Genomic DNA, 20,195 nt, shown 5'->3' with positions numbered 1-20,195 from the left:
CACACACACACACACACACACACACACACACACACACACACACACACACACACACACACACACACACACACACACACACACACACATTCACACACAGGTTCTTACAACAGCACCTTACCACCAGGTTCTTACAACAGCACCTCACCACCAGGTTCTTACAACAGCACCTTACCACCAGGTTCTTACAACAGCACCTCACCACCAGGTTCTTACAACAGCACCTCACCACCAGGTTCTTACAACAGCACCTCACCACCAGGTTCTTACAACAGCACCTTAAAATGAGGTTCTTACAACAGCACTTCACCATCAGGGATCACATGCTCAGCACTGTACTGGCAGTGGCTTTTGATAAAAGCATCTGGGAAGTGACATATTTTACATTCATTCAACTTTAACCACTCTTTAAAAATATCAGACAAGGAATCCTCAACGTCTTGCGAGAGTTCCTCAAAGCATTGATGCTTTCCTTGTTTTGGCCTGTTTTCGTTGATTCACAGTGGTGTGTTTGTGAGTCTGGCTGGCACGAGGGACGACATTTACAGGGACTCTTTTGTATCTCCATATTCATCTCTAGTAGTGATGCCTGGATTCAGGGGTTACTGTTTAGCCATACAAAGTGAGTCATTGTGTGTTATTGGACTCAAGACTGTTGCTCTCACTGCTTTGGGGGCTTTTGTAGTTCAAAGTCTAAATGTGTGATCCACTGTGATTCTCAAGATCGATAAAAGATTCTCTGACAAGAACGTCTCGGTGCATTAAATGGATCTCATACCATGTAATGGATATATAATTACAATAGCAACCATGATCTAATAACTCATCAAATAGAATTTTACACAGCATTAGCTAATCAGTACTTGATGAAAAACACATCTTCTCGTTTGTTGTTACTGTTCCGCCACCGCAGATCCTACATCAGAGGAGAAACCTGATAATGCGTTTATTCACTAAAACCAATGACACCGGCGTCAAAGCACGTCAGTTCTAACCCAGGTTATTGGATTCTGTTGGAATGTGAAAACAGACATCTGATTGGCTGAGGTGGGTGTAGTACTAGGGCAAGGTCTACGAGGTTTTACCTGAATTCATTTCCTGCTAACGGCCTAGTGTCAACATGATATCACCTATGACACATTCAAATGGTGTTTACGTGGTGTTTGCTTTAGCTTTAGAGATCTTTAGTTGAGTTCAAATTGAGATTATCAACAGCTGTGTATGTATTATAAAGGCAAATGTCTTCAGAACAAGATAAACAGGTCAGAACTAGAAAGTCGTTCTATTGGCCAACGTGCAATCACTGGAGAATAAACTGGATGAGCTCCATTCGAGAATATCCTACCAACGGGACATTAAAAACTGTAATATATTATGTTTCACGAGTCGTGGCTGAACGACGACACGGATAATATACAGTTGGCTGGGTTTTCCGAGCATTGGCAGGACAGAACTGCTACGTCCGGTAAGACGAGGGATGGTGGTGTGTGACTATTTGTCAATAACAGCTGGTGTGCATTGTCTAATATTAAGGAAGTTTCAAGGTATTGCATGCCTGAGGTAGAGTACCTCATGATAAGCTGTAGACCACACTATTTACCAAGAGAATTTTCATCTATATTTTTCGTAGCCGTCTATTTACCACCACAAATCGATGCTGGCACTAAGACCTCACTCAACGAGCTGTATAAGGCCATAAGGAAACAAGAAAATGCTCATCCAGAAGTGGCGCTCCTAGTGGCCGGGGACTTTAATGCAGACCAACCTAAATCCATTTTATCTAGTTTCTACCAGCATGTCACATGTGCAACCAGAGGAAAAAAACTCTAGACTTCCTTTACTCCACACACAGAGATGCATACAAAGCTCCCCCTCGCCCTCCATTTGGACAATCTGACCATTATTTTATCCTCCTGATTCCTGCTTACAAACAAAAACGAAATCAAGAAGTACCAGTGTCTCGCTCAATATGGAAGTGGTCAGATGATTCGGATGATACGCTACAGGACTGTTTTGCTAGCTGAGACTGGAATATGTTCCGGGATTTCATCCAATGGCATTGAGGAGTATGCCACCTCAGTCACCAGCTTCATCAATAAGTGCCATGACGATGTTGTGCCCACAGTGACCGTACGTACATATCCCGACCAGGACCCATGGATTACAGGCAACATCTGCACCGAACTAAAAAACTAGAGCTGCCGCTTTCAAGGAGTGGGACACTAATCCGGACGCTTATAAGAAATCCCGCTGTGCCCTTAAAAGAACCATCAAACAGGCAATAATACAAGACTAAGATTGAATCCAACTACACCAGCTCTGACGCTCATCGGATGTGACAGGGCTTGTAAACTATTACGGACTACCCAGGCGCAAGCTGTCCAGTGACGTGAGCCTAACAGACGGGCTAAATGCCTTTTATGCTCGCTTCGAGGCAAGAAAAACTGAAGCATGCATGAGAGCACCAGCTGTTCTGGAGGACTGTGTGATAGCGCTCTCCGTAGCCGATGTGAGCAAGACCTTTAAACGCGGACCAACTGGCAAGTGTCTTCACTGACATTTTTATCCTCTCCCTGACTGAGTTTGTAATACCTACACGTTCCAAGCAGACCACCATAGTGCCTGTGCCCAAGAAAGCAAAGGTAACCTGCCTAAATGTCTACCGTAGCACTCACGTCAGTAGCCATGAAGTGTTTTGAAAGGTTGGTCATGGCTAACATCAGCAGTATCAATCCGGAAAAATTAGACCCACTCCAATTCGCATACCTAACCAACAGATCCACAGATGATACAATCTCAATCGCACTCCACACTGCCCTTTCACTCCTGGACAAAAGGAACATCTATGTGAGAATGCTGTTCATTGACTACAGCTCAGTGTTCAACACCATAGGGCCAACAAAGCTCATTACCACAGGTGGACTCCAATGAAGTTGTAGAAACATCTCAAGGATGGTCAATGGAAACAGGATACACCTGAGCTCAATTTCAAGTCTCATTGCAAAGGGTTTGAATACTTATGTAAATAAGTTATTTATGTTTTTTATTTGAAATACATTTGCAAAAATTTCTAAAAACCTGTTTTCACTATGTCATTATGGGGTGTTGTGTGTAGATTGCTGAGATGTTTTATGCATTTAATCCATTTTAGATGTGGAAAAAGTCAAGGGATCGGAATACTTTCTGAAGGCAAGTCTAGGTCCAAAAGTCTCCTTAACAGCTTCTACCCCCAAGCGGTAACACTGCTGAACAATGAATCAAAAGGCCACTTGGACTATCTACCCCTGTATATAGTCTCCACATTGACTCTGTACCGGTACCCCCTGTATATAGTCTCCACATTGACTCTGTACCGGTACCCCCTGTATATAGCCTCCACATTGACTCTGTACCGGTACCCCCTGTATATAGTCTCCACATTGACTCTGTACCGGTACCCCCTGTATATAGTCTCCACATTGACTCTGTACCGGTACCCCCTGTATATAGCCTCCACATTGACTCTGTACCGGTACCCCCTGTATATAGCCTCCACATTGACTCTGTACCGGTACCCCCTGTATATAGCCTCCACATTGACTCGGTACTGTACCCCCTGTATATAGCCTCCACATTGACTCGGTACGGTACCCCCTGTATATAGCCTCCACATTGACTCGGTACCGGTACCCCTGTATACAGCCTCCACATTGACTCGGTACGGTACCCCCTGTATATAGCCTCCACATTGACTCAGTACGGTACCCCCTGTATATAGTCTCCACATTGACTCTGTACCGGTACCCCCTGTATATAGCCTCCACATTGACTCGGTACGGTACCCCCTGTATATAGCCTCCACATTGACTCAGTACGGTACCCCCTGTATATAGCCTCCACATTGACTCAGTACGGTACCCCCTGTATATAGCCTCCACATTGACTCGATACAGTACCCCCTGTATATAGCCTCCACATTGACTCGGTACGGTACCCCCTGTATATAGCCTCCACATTGACTCGGTACGGTACCCCCTGTATATAGCCTTGTTATTGTTATTTTACTATGTTAATTTTTATAAAATGTTTCACTTCAGTTTATTGAGTAAATATTTTCTTAACTGCATTGTTGGTTAAGGCAATATTCTTCATTCATACACTGAACAAAATGTTAATGCAACATTTAACACAAGATTTTACTGAGTTACAGTTCATATAAAGGAAAGCATTCAATTTAAATAAATAAATTAGGCCCTAATCTATGGATCAGAAAACCAGTCAGTACCTGAGTTGATCAGGCTGTTGATTGTGGCCTGTTGGATGTTGTCCCCACTCCTCTTCAATGGTTGTTCAAAGTTGCTGGATATTGGCGGGAACTGGTACACACTGTCGTACACATAAATGCAGAGCATCCCAAACATGCTCAATGGGTGACATGTCTGGTGGGTATGCAGCCATGGAAGAACTGGGATATTTTCAGCTTCAAGGAATTGTGTACAGATATTGTGACATTGGGCTGTGCATTATCATGCTGAAACATGAGGTGATGGCGACGGATGAATGACATGACAATGGGCCTCAGGATCTCGTCACGTTATCTCTGTCCATTCAAATTGTCCATTGCTTATGCCTGCCCATACCATAACCCAACTACCATTATGGGGCACTGAGTTCACAATGTTGAGATAGGCAAACCGCTCGCCCACACTACGCCATACATGCTGTCTTCCATCTACCCGGTACAGTTGAATCCGGTATTCATCCGTGAACAGCACACTTCTCCGGTGTCCAAGTGACCATCGAAGGTGATCATTTTCCCATTGAAGTCGGTTACGATGCCAAACTGCAGTCAGGTCAAGACGATGAGGTGAGGACGATGAGCACGCAGATGAGCTTCCCTGAGATGCCCGACAGTTTGTGCACAAAATTATTAGGTTGTGTAAACCCACAGTTTTATCATCTCTCCAGGTGGCTGGTCTCAGACGCAGGTGAAGAAGACGGATGTGGGGGTCCTGGGCTGGCGTGGTAACACGTGGTCTGCGGTAGTGAGGCTGGTTGGACGTACTGCCAAGTTCTCTAAAACAAGTTGGAGGCAGTCCCTCAAAATTGTATACATCTGTGGCATTGTGTTGTGTTACAAAACGGCACATTTTAAGAGTGACCTTTTATTGTCCCCCAGCACAAGGTGCACCTGTGTAATGACCATGCTGTTTAATCAGCTTTTTTGATATGACACACCTGTCAGGTGGATGGGTTATCTTTGTGAAGGAGAAATGCTCACTAAACAGGGATGTAAAAAAATTTGCACACAAACATTTTAGAGAAATACACTTTTTTTTTGTGCGAATATGGAACATTTCTGGGATCTTTTATTTCAGCTCATGAAACATGGGACCAACACTTTTACAGGGTACGTTGATATTTCTGTTCAGTTTAGTACATAAATTACACTGAACAATAAGAACAACAAGATGTGGTTATATTGTATTCATCTAAAACTCATCTGAAATACCATATATGGACAATTAGTATACTCAAAGTATATGTAGTATAATACATTGCAGAACAACACAATATAACCAGGAAGAAAAACATCTTAATGTGTAAAACTGCAGTATTTACATATAGTGGATTTATGTCCTGTATCAGATCGCCATGACGACTTGATTTAACTATGAACCACAACTATGTAATTCATTTTAAAACATCAATATCTCAATATGTGTCATTCATACATAAATTATACTGTTATTTGGTAAAACCAAATAAATGTACTTGTTTTTGCGAGTAAAAAAAAAAAATGTATTCTCAATTTATTTTTGGAGTCAATGTTAAAATAGAAAAATACGTTTTGAACTTTTCTATAAACGTTCATATTCAGGTGTGAAGTGCGTCATACTAAATACGTTACAGAGATGATATCGGACAATTAGTAAATGACCATAATAATATAATTAACTGTATTAATGTATTAATGTAAAATAGTACAGGCTAACACTAGAGTGTTAGGTAGAGTGAGAAAACAAATACAAGCTGTGAATATGAAGAAGTTAATGTGTGTTTAAGTAGTGTGTGTTGTTTGAGTAGTTGGCGCGGCAGGTCTGCCTAGTGGTTAGAGCGTTTGGCCAGTAACCAAAAGGTTGCTGGATTGAATCCCCCGACCTGACAAGGTAAAAAAATATGTCTTCCTGCCCCCTGAACGAGGCAGTTAACCCGCTGTTTCTTGGTAGGCCGTCATTGTAAATAAGAATTTGTTCTTAACTGTCTTTCCTAGTTAAATAAAGGTTAAATAAAATAGTGTCTATAGGACAGTTCTACATAATATGTCATGCTACAAGTGCTATATACTTCATTATTTCCTTCTACCGTTATTTCTTCTTTAAAAAGTTCATGGTCTCAAATCAATACGAAATTATACTCCAGTTCTCATCAATTCATCTTCCATCTCCTCACTTAACAAGAGTCCCGATGAAAATACCCCCCAAAGAATAAAATATAACACTGACTTGTTTGATCAGTATGTGTGACTAACAAGAACACTGCAATCTCCCTGGTGTGAAGCAGTCAACTGAGAGGGCGTCACTTCAGTCCCTGGTTCAATTCCAGGCTGTATCACAACTGGCTGTGATTGGGAGTCCCATAGGGCGGCGCACAATTGGCCCAGCGTCGTCCGGGTTTGGCCGTGATAGGCCGTCACTGTGAATAAGAATATGTTGAATCTGACTTGCCTGGTTAAATTCAAAACACCCTATGGAACTGTCCATCTGCTGCCTCCTACAATGACAACAGTATACTGCAGTCTGCAAAAACACTACAGTAAATACTACAGTATACTACAATCTGCAAAAACACTACATGAATTACTATAGTATATACTACAGTTCTTTTACTACAGTATTCATACATTAGTTAACTGTAAACACTACAGTGTACTACAGCAAATACTACAGTATTCACTGTAGTGTTTTTGTGGAATCTTACTACAGTAAAGTCCACAAAAACACTGAAGTGAATACTACAGTATTTATACCATAGTATAATATAGTATTTGTTCATGTGGGGAGTGGTGGTCATTAAGCGTGTGCAGGAATGGACATTATGATAGCCCAGTAGCCTAAATCTAGTATTTTCAGACCGGGCTAGTAAAAAAATCCTTAAATTCCATCCCTGGGTGCGTTTCAAAGAGAGAGGGGAGGGGAGAGAAAGGGGGAGAGAGAGAGAGAGAGAGCAAGAGGGGGAGAGAGAGTGGGACAGAAAAGGAGAGAGGGGGGAGAGCGAGATTGCTGGAGAGGGGAGAAAGGGGGAGAGAGCGGGAGAGGGGGAAAAGAGAGGGAGAGAGGGGGAGAGAGAGGGAGAGAGAGAGAGAGAGAGAGGGAAAGGGGAGAGAGAGGGAGAGATGGGGAGGGGGAGAGAGGGAGAGAGGGGGAGAGAGAGAGAGAGGAAGAGAAAGAGAGGGGAAGAGAAAGGGAGAGAGGGGGAGAGAGAGGGAGAGAGGTAGAGAGGGGGAGAGGGGGAGAGGGAGATTGCTGGAGAGGTGGAGAGAGAGAGAGGGGGAGAGAGGGAGGGAGGGGGAGAGAGGGAGATGGGGGAGAGAAATGGAGATGGGAGAGGGGGAGAGAGAGGGAGATGGGGAGAGAGAGAGAGGAAGAGAGAGAGGAAGAGAGAGAGAGGGGAAGAGAAAGGGAGAGGGGGAGAGAGAGGGAGATGGGGAGAGAGAGAGAGGAAGAGAGAGAGAGAGAGAGGAAGAGAGAGAGGGAGGTAGAGAGGGGGAGAGAAGGGGAGAGGGGCAGAGAGAGGGAGAGAAGGGTGAGCGAGATTGCTGGAGAGGTGGAGAGAGAGAGGGGAGAGAGGGAGAGAGGGGGAGAGGGGGAGAGAAAAGGAGATGGGGGAGAGAGGGAGAGGGGGAAAGAAAGGGAGAGAGGGGGAGAGAGAGAGGGGGAGAGAGAGGGGAGAGAGAGAGGGGGAGAGAGGGGGAGAGAGAGGGGAAAAAGGGAGAGAGAGCGAGAGAGCGGGAGAGGGGGAAAGAGAGAGGGGGAGAGGGGAAGAGAGAGAGAGAGAGGGAGAGAGCGAGAAAGAGAGAGAGAGAGAGAGAGGCTGTCCTTAGATAACGATTCAGCAAACATTTGGATCAGTGACACAGAACAATGATTCTTCGTGATGGTGGAGCAGTTACAGTCAGACGGCTAAATCCATTCATCCATCCACTAACACACACTATCCCCTGGAAAGATAACAGTGTAGTTCAGCTACTTTAACTTCAGTAATTCATAAACGCTAAAGTTCGTCGAAGATAGCAGAACGAAAACAGTTGACTTTTGGTCGTCTTATTGGGACCAACCGACAGCCCACCTATTCACACACACAATATGTGAGTGGTGATATCTGTATTATTAGATGACAGTGCAGCGGTAGTTTGGGTCGGTGGACACACTGGAGCTGTCTGTCTTGATCACAGTGGTCTTGGAGGAGTTCTGCTGCGAACTCCTCAAATCCTTCCTGTGACTGAGACGCTCGCGGTAGTTCTGAGCGAAGATGAGCAGCATCAGAGGGTTGATGCAGCTGTGGGAGTAACTCAGACAGATCGTGATGTTGTAGACATACACAAAGGTGTTGGTTGGCCTGTTGTTGCTCAAGTTAATCACCTGGATCACGTGATACGGGCTCCAGCACACCAGGAAGAGAGCAATGACCATCACCACGGTCTTGGTGGCGCGCTTCGCCCAGACAGACTGTTTACGCTTGACTCGGCGGATGGATCTGAAGACGTGGTAAAGGGTGAGGGAGTAGAAGGTGGAGATGATGATAAGAGGGAAGATGAAGCCCAGGATGGACTGGTAGAGAGTGTACCAGTACATGTCCTCAGGCCCGTCTAGGAACATCATGCATATCTCCAAGTCGCTCTTCCTCACCACCATGGCGTAGATCATGACGGGCACGGTGAGCAGGAAGCTGCCAACCCACACCAGGATGTTGATGATGATGGTCCACTGGATTGTCCGCTTGTCTGAGCTGGGGTGGACGATGGCAATGTATCTAGAAACAAAGAGACACATCCGTTAGAGACCAGGGACCTGGGTTGTGCCCCATTTTCACCCCGTTCCCTATGTAGTGCACTAATTTTGACCAGAGCCCATTCCTTACACAGTGCACTACTTTGACCCAAAAGTAATTACATTTACATTTTAGCAGACATCCTTATCCAGAGCAACTTACAGTAGTGAATGCATACATTTCATACATTTAAAAAAAAAATTCTGTACTGGTCCCCCGTGGGAATCGAACCCACAACCCTGGCATTGCAAACACCATGCTCTACCAACTGAGCCACACAGGACCACAGTAATGCACTACAGTGCCTTGCAAAAGTATTCATCCCCCTTGGCGTTTTTCCTATTTTGTTGCATTACAACCTGTAATATAAATGGATTATTATTTGGATTTCATGTAATGGACATACACAAAATAGTCCAAATTGGTGAAGTGAAATGCAAAAAATAACTTGTTTAAAAATAAATGTAAAAAATAAAAAACTGAAAAATGGTGCGTGCACATGTGTTCACCCCCTTTGCTATGAAGCCCCTAAATAAAATCTGGTGCAACCATTTACCTTCAGAAGTCACATAATTTGTTAAATAAAGTCCACCTGTGTACAATCTAAGTGTCACATGATCTGTCACATGATCTCAGTATATATACACCTGTTCTGAAAGGCCTCAGAGTCTGCAACACCACTAAGCAAGGGGCACCACCAAGCAAGTGGCACCATGAAGCCCAAGGAGCTTTCCAAACAGGTCAGGGACAAAGTTGTTGAGTTAAAAAAACAATATCAGAAACTTTGAAATCCTACGGAGCACCATTAAATCCATTATTAAAAATTGAAAAAAATATGGCACCACAATAAACCTGCCAAGAGAGGGCCGCCCACCAAAACTCACAGACCAGGCAAGGAGGGCATTAATCAGAGGCAACAAAGAGACCAAAGATAACCTTGAAGGAGCTGCAAAGCTCCACTGCGGAAATTGGAGTATCTGTCCATAGGACCACTTTAAGCCGTACACTCCACAGAGCTGGGCTTTACGGAAGAGTGGCCAGAAAAAAAGCCATTGCTTAAAGAAAAAAATAAGCAAACACGTTTGGTGTTCACCAAAAGGCATGTGGGAGACTCCCCAAATATATGGAAAAAGGTACTCTGGTCAGATGAGACTAAAATGTAGCTTTTTGGCCATCAAGGAATATGCTATGTCTGGCACAAACCCAACACCTCCCACCACCCCGAGAACACCATCCCCACAGTGAAGCATGGTGATGGCAGCATCATGCTGTGGGCATATTTTTCATTGGCAGGGACTTTGAAACTGGTCAGAATTGAAGGAATGATGGATGGCGCTAAATATAGGGACATTCTTGAGGGAAACCTGTTTCAGTCTTCAAGATATTTGAGACTGGGACGGAGGTTCACCTTCCAGCAGGACAATGACCTGAAGCATACTGCAGAAGTTACACTTGAGTGGTTTATTAAGGGGAAACATTTACAGGACAATAGGGAGGTTGGTTGGGGAGGACAGGACAGGACATAGTACACTATGACCATCTAGCATGTTCGAGACACGTCAGGGACAACTGTAGCATTTTTAGTTTGGTACTTTTTTGTAGTTACAGTCTTGTCCCATCGCTGTAACTCCCGTACGGACTCGGGAGAGGCAAAGGTCGAGAGCCATGCGTCATCCGAAACACGACCCCCACCAAGCCACACTGCCGCTTAACCCGGATGTCAGCCGCACCAATGTGTCGGAGGAAGCACTGTACAGCTGGCGCCCGAAGTCAGCGTTCATGCACCCGACCGTCACAAGGAATCACAAGAGTGTGATGGAACAAGGACATCAGAGCCGGCCAAACCCTCCCCTAACCCGGACGACACTGGGACAGTTGTGCTCCACCTCATGGGTCTCCCGGTCACAGCCGGCTGCGACACAGCCCAGGATTGAACCTGGATCGGTAGTGACGCCTATTGCACTGCGATGCAGTGCCTTAGACCACTGCGCCACTCGGACCTTAACCCATTTCACCTAACTTGCTAAGGTTAGGAAAACAGATTATTGCATTCAGGGATGTGACTGTGTTGTCAAGAGAAACAGATTATAGAAAACAGATTATTGTATTCAGGGATGTGACTGTGTTGTAAAGAGATACTGTAGATGTACTTGAGTTCATGTGTATGTGCAGACAGATGTACATATTATGGGTGGTCACGTTTGTGGCGTGTGTGTGTGTGTGTGTGTGTGTGTGTGTGTGTGTGTGTGCGCATGCGTGTGTTTATGCACAATGTGATACTGAGTGAGATTTCATTTGGTATTTGCCATTGAAACCCAGTGTGATAATGTGATGTTCCAGTCTTAGTACACACACGATGTGTCTGAGATATCTGAACGTGTAACAGAACAGAGATTTTGAATCAGTCAAAACAAGTCAGAGTACTGTCGCTCCATGAATGTGAAAGTCTAGAGTAGAGGGGATGGAGACAAAGAACGTGTTCCCCAAAATAGCTCTACACAGATCATTCAGGAGACTCCACTGTGAGGATTATTTATTTTTTCTTCCATTTTTTATTTAACTAGGCAAGTCAGTTAACAACAAATTCTTATTTACAATGACAGTCTTGGAACAGTGGGTTAACTGCCTTGTTCAGGGGCAGAACAACAGATTTCTACCTTGTCAGCTCAGGGATTTGAACTTGCAACCTTTACGGTTGCTAGTCCAACACTCTAACCGCTAGGCTACGCTGCAGTAACAAACATCACTTTTTACCCAGTCCAGTCTAGTCCAGACAGAGGCATGTGTATGTCTTGTGTATGTCATGTGTATGTCATGTGAATGTCATGTGTATGTCATGTGAATACACAGACAGAAAAAACACCATAACTAAATAGTATTTGTCTACCAGGTATTTGTCATCCCAAGAAAAACAAACAGTAATTAGTTAACCTGGAATAGAAGGTTTTGTGTTTGAATACCGCCTATTCATACAGGTTTTTTTTCTTCCCGAGAGCAGTCGGGACTCTAATCATGATGTTACATTAAATAAATCTAATAATGTCATGAGTGAATCAGTTGGTAAGAGCATTGGCTTCATTTTAAAAGCACTCTTATTCTATATACAATGCGTTTTTCAACAGAGTCCTAGACTGCTAATTTGGTCAGAAATGTGTTAATGTCATTTTTGCTACATTAATATACATACTTAATCATGTGGACAAGTATCCTGCCTTTATTTTTTTGTGTTCAGGAGAAAATGGGGGGTCATGTTAGCAGTAACTGCATGAAGTTACTGTGAAAACCAAGGTAAATAAAAGCCATTTTTCTCAGTTCCACGCTATGAGCAGCTATTGCCTTTTGTTTTTTGTTGCTTGGTAGGGCAGTATATGCCCTGGTCAATAGTAGTGTACTATTAAGGGAATAAGGTGCCATTTGGGATGCACACACTGGCTTAAGGTCATGGGTTCAATTCCTTCAAGGATCACATACCCATACTAAATGAATGAATGCACTCACTGTACTATAGGTCACTTTGGATGAAAGCATCTGCAAAGTGGCACACCGTATACTATTATAATATCATACAATTTTAGGATTAATTGAGCTGGGAGCAATAAGTAAATAAAGTTGGACTGATGACCGGCATACTGCTTGATGTACAACACGAAATCAACCACGGTTACGTCCCAAATACCACCCTATTCCCTAAATAGTGCACTATATTTTACCAGAGTTCTATGAGCCCTTGTCAAAGTTAGTGCACTACATATGAAAAAAAAAGGGTACATTTGGGATGCGTCGAATCCTAAAATAAACGATCAGAGATACAGGTTGTTGAAAACATGTTTTTTACTGCTGATGTTAAATCAAATCAAAGTTAATAAGTCTATTGCCATCTGCTGTATGATGCTGCTGTACTTAACCAGCGTGTGTCATATGTTTATGAGAGAAGGAACATAACCCTACAGCTATGTGACATCAAAGAACTAAAGAGGAAGAATTTGCTCTGCACTGGTTACATCTTTCATGACACTAAATATATCCAAGGCAGGCCAAGGGATGGAGAAAATACTGTAGAGATGTCTACATATGGACCATAGAGATATTACTGTAGAGATGTCTACATATGGACCATAGATATATTACTGTAGAGATGTCTTCATGACCATAGAGATATTACTGTAGAGATGTCTACATGACCATAGAGATATTACTGTAGAGATGTCTACATATGGACCATAGAGATATTACTGTAGAGATGTCTTCATATGGACCATAGAGATATTACTGTAGAGATGTCTTCATATGGACCATAGAGATATTACTGTAGAGATGTCTACATGACCATAGAGATATTACTGTAGAGATGTCTTCATATGGACCATAGATATATTACTGTAGAGATGTCTACATATGGACCATAGAGATATTACTGTAGAGATGTCCACATGACCATAGAGATATTACTGTAGAGATGTCTTCATATGGACCATAGAGATATTACTGTAGAGATGTCTTCATATGATGGCCGGACAGTGGAGATACCAATGTAATGTATATCCACATGACCCAGGGATGGCCATGTAAATATGGATGTATTGATAACCAGAAAATGGTGCGTATGACCTTGCCATCAAATCAAATCAAAGATTGTCATGTACACAGATAATCAGGTGGAGCTAAATGCTTGGTCTGATTTGGCTGTGCTTTATTACTGAATTACTGATTCCTCTTGAACTGGAAGCCTGAGCAACATTAGATTTTTATAATAATAATTCTACATTTTTTTTGGGGGGGGGGGGTTCGTTGTTGGAAGTAAGAGATCTTAAAAACACCATGAAATCAGCTCCAATTCATTTTTATTTAGGAAATCTGTTCCCAAGTATTCCCACGCATATAGATTGCATTTGGAAAGTATTCAGACCCCTTGACTTCTTCCCACATTTTGTTACGTTACAGAATTATTCTAAAATGTATTAAATAGTTTTTTTACTCACATCAATCTACACACAATACCCTATAATGACAAAGCAAAAACAGGTTTTTAGACATTTTTTGCAAATGTATTACAAATTTAAAACTGAAATATCACATTTACATAAGTATTGAGACCCTTTACTCAGTACTATGTTGAGTCCCCTTTGGTTGCGATTGCAGACTCAAGTCTTCTTGGGTCCGACGCTGCACTCTTGGCACACCTGTATTTGGGGAGTTTCTCCCATTCTTCTCTTTAGCTCTGTCAGGTTGGATGGGGAGCATCACTGCACAGCTATTTCCAGGTCTGTCCAGAGATGTTAGATTGGGTTCGAGTCCGGGCTCTGGCTGGGCCACTCAAGGAAATTCAGAGGCTTGTCCCGAAGCCACTCCTGCGTTGTCTTGGCTGTGTGCTTAAGGTCTTTGTCCTGTTTGAAGGTGAACCTTCGCCCAAGTCTGAGGTCCTGAGTGCTCTGGAACAGGTTTTCATCAAGTAACTCTCTATAATTTGCTCCGTTCATCTTTCCCTTGATACTGACTAGTCTCCCAGTCCTTGCCGCTGAAAAACATCCCCACAGCATGATGCTGCCACCACCATGCCTCTCCATATGTATCGTACAAGGTTTCCTCCAGACGTGATGCTTGGCATTCAGGCCAAAGAATCTTGTTTCTCATGGTCTGAGAGTCCTTTAGGTTCTTTTTCGCAAACTCCAAGCGGGCTGTCATGTGCCTTTTACTGAGGAGTGGCTTCCGTCTGGCCACTCTACCATAAAGGCCTGATTGTTGGAGTGCTGCAGAGATGGTTGTCCTTCTGGAAGTTTCTCCCATCTCCACAGAGGAACTCTGGAGCTTTGTCAGAGTGACCATCGGGTTCTTGGTCACCTCCCTGACCAAGGCCCTTCTCCCCCGATTGCTCACTTTGGTCGGGCGGCCAGCTATAGGAAGAGTCTTGGTGGTTCCAAACTTCTTCCATTTAAGAATGATGAAGGCCACTGTGGTTTGGGGACCTTCAATGCTGCAGACATTTTTTGGTGCCCTTCCGCAGATCTGTGTCTCGACATAATCCTGTCTCAGAGTTCTACGGACAATAGAATGGTGCCGGAAGGAAGGGATGGCTGGCATTTTACGTGCTCCTAACCAAATGTGCTATTTTGTTAGTTTTCTCGCATTGTTTGTAACTTCTTTTTTAACTTATTTTGTACATAATGTTGCTGCTCTCGTCTCTTATGACCGAAAATAACTTCTGGACATCATAACAGCGATTACTCACCTCAAACTGGAAGAAGATTTTTTTCTTTAACGAGTCCGAAACGAAGGATATACTGCATTCTCAGGAACGGGCCTTAAATTCCCGTCATTTGCGTGAAGAAAGACAAAAAGGGGACGGAGGTCAGGCTGCTTCTGAGAATTCGTAGGCGAGTGAGTAAACCTCACCTGCCATCCATTCTATTGGCCAACGTGCAATCATTGGAAAATAAAATGAATCATTATCCTACCAACAGGACATTAAAACCTGGAATATCTTATGTTTCACCTAGTCGTGGCTGAACGACGACAAGGATGATATAGAGCTGGCGGGATTTTCCGTGCACCGGCTGGACAGAGAAGCTACGTCTGGTAAGACGAGAGGCGGTGCTGCGTGTCTATTTGTCAATAACTGCTGCGTGATGTCTAATATTAATGGAAGCCTTACAAACATAATCCAGGTAACAAGATGTGGAGAAAGGGATGGGGTCTGAATACTTTCAGAATGCACTGTATATACAGTACCAGTAAAAAGTTTGGACACACCTACTCATTCAAGGGTTTTTCTATATTTTAACTATTTTCTACATTGTAAACTCAGCAAAAAAAAAACGTCCTCTCACTGTCAACTGCGTTTATTTTCAGCAAACTTAACATGTGTAAATATTTGTATGAACATAACAAGATTCAACAAGTGAGACATAAACTGAACAAGTTCCCACAGACATGTGACTAACAGAAATGGAATAATGTGTCCCTGAACAAAGGGGGGGGGGGTCAAAATCAAAAGTAACAGTCAGTATCTGGTGTGGCCACCAGCTGCATTAAGTACTGCAGTACATCTCCTCCTCATAGACTGCACCAGATATACCAGTTCTTGCTATGAGATGTTACCCCACTCTTCCACCAAGGCACCTGCAAGTTCCCGGACATTTCTGGGGGGAATGGCCCTAGACCTCACCCTCCGATCCAACAGGTCTCAGACGTGCTCAATGGGATTGAGATCCGGGCTCTTCGCTGGCCATGGCAGAACACTGACATTCCTGTCTTGCAGGAAATCACGCACAGAACGAGCAGTATGGCTGGAGGCATTGTCATGCTGGAGGGTCATGTCAGGATGAACCTGCAGGAAGGGTACCACATGAGGGAGGAGGATGTCTTCCCTTTAACGCACAGCGTTGAGATTGCCTGCAATGACAACAAGCTCAGTCCGATGATGCTGTGACACGCTGCCACACTGCCAGGCTGTATAAGGGCTATTTGACCAAGGAGAGTGATGGAGTGCTGCATCAGATGTCCTGGCCTCCACAATCACCTGGTCTCAACCCAATTGAGATGGTTTGGTAAAAGCAGCCAACAAGTGCTCAGCATATGTGGAAACTCCTTCAAGTGTGTTGGAAAAGCATTCCTCGTGAAGCTGGTTAAGACAATTTCAAGTGTGTGCAAAGCTGCCATCAAGGCAAAGGGTGGTTAATTTTTTAAACTTTGTTTCTATTGAACACAAATAAAGGCATTTTAGTTAATTATATGAAAACTGCTTTGGTCCTCCTTTCTTTTTGCAAAGGGTGGTTACTTTTAAAAATCTCAAATATAAAATATATTTTGATTTGTTTAACACTTTGGTTGCTACGTGATTCCATATTTGTTATTTTATAGTTTTGATGTATTCACTATTATTCTACAATGTAGAAAATAGTAAAAATAAAATAAGAAAAACTCTGGAATGAGTAGGTGTGTCCACACTTTTGACTGGTACTGTAGGTTTGAAAATGATTATGTTTAAGTCAAATATTATATCTGTTTGCACTTCTTGCGGTCAATCTGGAAATTCATTTGTAATAAAGCTCCGGTCCTGACCATCCGCTCAGTAAACTTTACTTTTTAGTAATTTAGCAGACGCTCTTATCCAGAGGTACTTACAGTAGTGAATGCATACATTTCATACATTTTTTTCTGTACTGGTCCCCCGTGGGAATCGAACCCACAACCCTGGCGTTGCAAACACCATGCTCTACCAACTGAACCAAACGGGATCCCTGCTCTTGACCGCTGGCCAGGGTCATATATTAAACGGCTGCATAACAGTAATGCTTTCTTCTTAATTAATAACGTATAGGTTCTAACTATGTTATAATCATATCCTAAACCAGGTTATATCTAACTAAATACATGAAGGTAATAGAGGAGGGAGACTTACCTGTCAATACATAGCACCGTTACAATCCCCACGGTAGTAAACTGGTTACTTACATCCACCACCACGACAGCTTTGCACATGAAGTTCCCGAACACCCACTGTCTGTCCCGGACCAGCTGGTGAATGTTGAAGGGCATCACCAACAAGAAGAGCATATCTGCGACGGCCAAGTTCAGCACGTAGATGTCCGAGACAATCTTTTTCTTACATGTCGCCACTGCGTATATCACCAAACCGTTGGCGATCACTCCTATTGTACACAGGATGCCGTATATGGACGGGAATATGTGCATGAAAGTCGCCAGGTCGATGAAGCTGGGTGAGGATTGAGTCTTGTTCACACATGACGAGTTGTTGGTGAAGTTACTTACTTCTTTGTAATTACAAAATATGTCCGAGCTATTTATAATCATCTTTAGATCTTTAGATATTTGCCGCCCTGGTCGTGATTGATAACGCGCGGATCAGTATTATGCTATAGATAAGCAGCAACACTGTCAAGCCGACAAGTCATACTGTACTAGCTTCTATCCAAATTTCTAGCGGCACAACTTGGACACCTATTCTGGATAAATTGCTGCGCGCGTATCCTTTGGTTCATGCACTTCTTTATCTTGTAATGGACTACAGCTCAACTCAAGTATGTGTTTCGATGAGATTCTGCAGAAGGATCGATCATTCTCACCAAACTTGGGAACTAGCTGATGCCTCTTTGAGAACACATTATTCACTCAGGACTGGACCTCCCCGTTCGTCTCCACTGCGCTCTCTCCCTACCCAATAGCGCACCTCATTTTCGCTGACTCAGTGAACGATAAAACAATCCGATTGTAGTCTCCTCCATTCAAAAGATCGCTCGCTTGTTCATTTAACACGTCATAAAACATCAATCAAGTTTAGAGAAAACTGATTGGGAGATAAGTGAGTAAATCCTACCACATTTTTTAAAATCTGTTTCTTGCTCTGAAAAACAGCTCATCCATGCACCCTGTTGCGCATGTCAGAAGTAAATTGACTTGTGTCACGATGTTTTGATTAAATGTTGCTCCATCCAGATGGACAACATCAATGACAGAATTACATAGATTGGTTCAAATATACAGCCAATGATTCAATGAAGAATCATTAAACAAGTATACATTATTTTAGTCAACAGTTCCTTTAGTATGTTATAAAGGAATCAAATCCAGTATGTTAGAAATGAAAAATATCATTTCAGTGGAGGCTCCTCAGAGGAGGAAGGGGAGGACCATCCTCTTCAGTGAATTTTTTACAAATACATTTTTTTAAACATTTATAAAGTTTTCCTTTTTAGATAAAACTATAATAAATATTAACACGTCACCAAATCATTTATTGAAACACAATATTTTGCAATGAAGGTCTACAGTAGCCTCAACAGCACTATGTAAGGTATCACCATGGTGTAGCCGGAGGACAGCAACTTCCGTCCTCCTCTGGGTACATTGACTACAAAACCTAGGAGGCTCATGGTTCTCACCCCCTTCCATAGACTTACACAGTAATTATGACAACTTCCGGAGAATGTCCTCCAACCTATCAGAGCTCTTGCAGCATGAACTGACCTGTTGTCCACCCAATCAAAGGATCAGTGAATGAATCTAGTACTGAAAGCAAAAGCTACAGCTAGCTAGCACTGCAGTGCATTGAATGTGGTGAGTAGTAGACTCTAAGAGACAGAAAGACAATAGTTGAACAGTTTTGAACAAATTCATTTCTTACAAAATGAAGGAGAAGCAAGAGAGAGACAGAGAGAGATTGTCAATTCTTTCCCCTTTCAGTTTCACATACTTAGCTAGCAAATACAGCTAGCTAGTTTAGCCTACCCAAACACCCTGGTCAAACAGAGGGATGCAATGTTAGCTAGCTGGCTCTGACTATCCAACACAACACTGGAACTCTTCCAAGTCAAGTTAAGCTTTTGGTTTTACAAATTTATTGCCACCGGGGCCTGCCAGTGTAGCTGCTTACTGACTGTACACTGTAACATTACTGTGAGATTGTAGCAGGTTTACTAACGCCTTAGGTTGGCTACTTTGAATTATTATTTTTTGCTTACTACATGATTCCATATGTGTCGTTTTGTAGTTTTGACGTCTTCAAATACAACGTGGCTGCTATGAAGGTAAACTGTGTTTACCGGTGATCAGAGTGCTCAAGGCGGTATTGAATGTCTGTCACTGTCCATCACTTTATGTTTTTCTCTCGACCTGTGTGCACCTACGTTGTAAACTTTCATTCATAGGCTAGGTTGTAGCAACTTCATGATGGGTACAGGGAACATTAGAGTATCATGTAGTAACCTAAACCTATCCACGTTACATTGAACTGGGTGAATGGAATATGAAGGACAGTCATCCAATATACTGTAATAGAAATAAGGCCATGCTCATAACGACAACAAAAAATTGTCCTCACTCATCTTAAACGGCACTGACCGCCACTGGATCCTTTAGTGTTATGAATGAAACAGATTATTTAGTATATTATGAATGAAAAATATCCTTTAGTGTTATGAATGAAACAGATAATTTTGTATACAGTGGGGGGGGGGAGTATTTGATCCCCTGCTGATTTTGTACGTTTGCCCACTGACAAAGAAAGGATCAGTCTATAATTTTAATGGTAGGTTTATTTGAACAGTGAGAGACAGAATAACAACAAAAATATCCAGAAAAACGCATGTCAAATATTTTATAAATTGATTTGCATTTTAATGAGGGAAATAAGTATTTGACCCCCTCTCAAT

At 42.8% G+C, this 20,195-nt stretch overlaps 1 protein-coding gene across 1 annotated transcript; it reads right to left on the bottom strand.

The window, feature by feature from the left end:
- Positions 1–8,134: 8,134 nt before the first annotated feature.
- Positions 8,135–18,401, bottom strand: mchr2b (melanin concentrating hormone receptor 2b). The gene is made up of 2 exons (XM_029720393.1): positions 17,426–18,401; positions 8,135–9,009 (listed from the first exon to the last, which is right to left on the bottom strand). The coding sequence occupies exons 1-2, from the start codon at positions 17,836–17,838 to the stop codon at positions 8,367–8,369; spliced, it is 1,056 nt and encodes a 351-aa protein (XP_029576253.1). The 5' UTR covers positions 17,839–18,401; the 3' UTR covers positions 8,135–8,366.
- Between the last annotated feature and the right edge of the window lie 1,794 nt (positions 18,402–20,195).

The sequence above is a fragment of the Salmo trutta genome, chromosome 3 (assembly GCF_901001165.1).
Source record: "Salmo trutta chromosome 3, fSalTru1.1, whole genome shotgun sequence".
NCBI classification, from domain to species: Eukaryota; Metazoa; Chordata; class Actinopteri; order Salmoniformes; family Salmonidae; genus Salmo; species Salmo trutta.
This window is presented reverse-complemented; position numbering and strand designations above follow the sequence as displayed.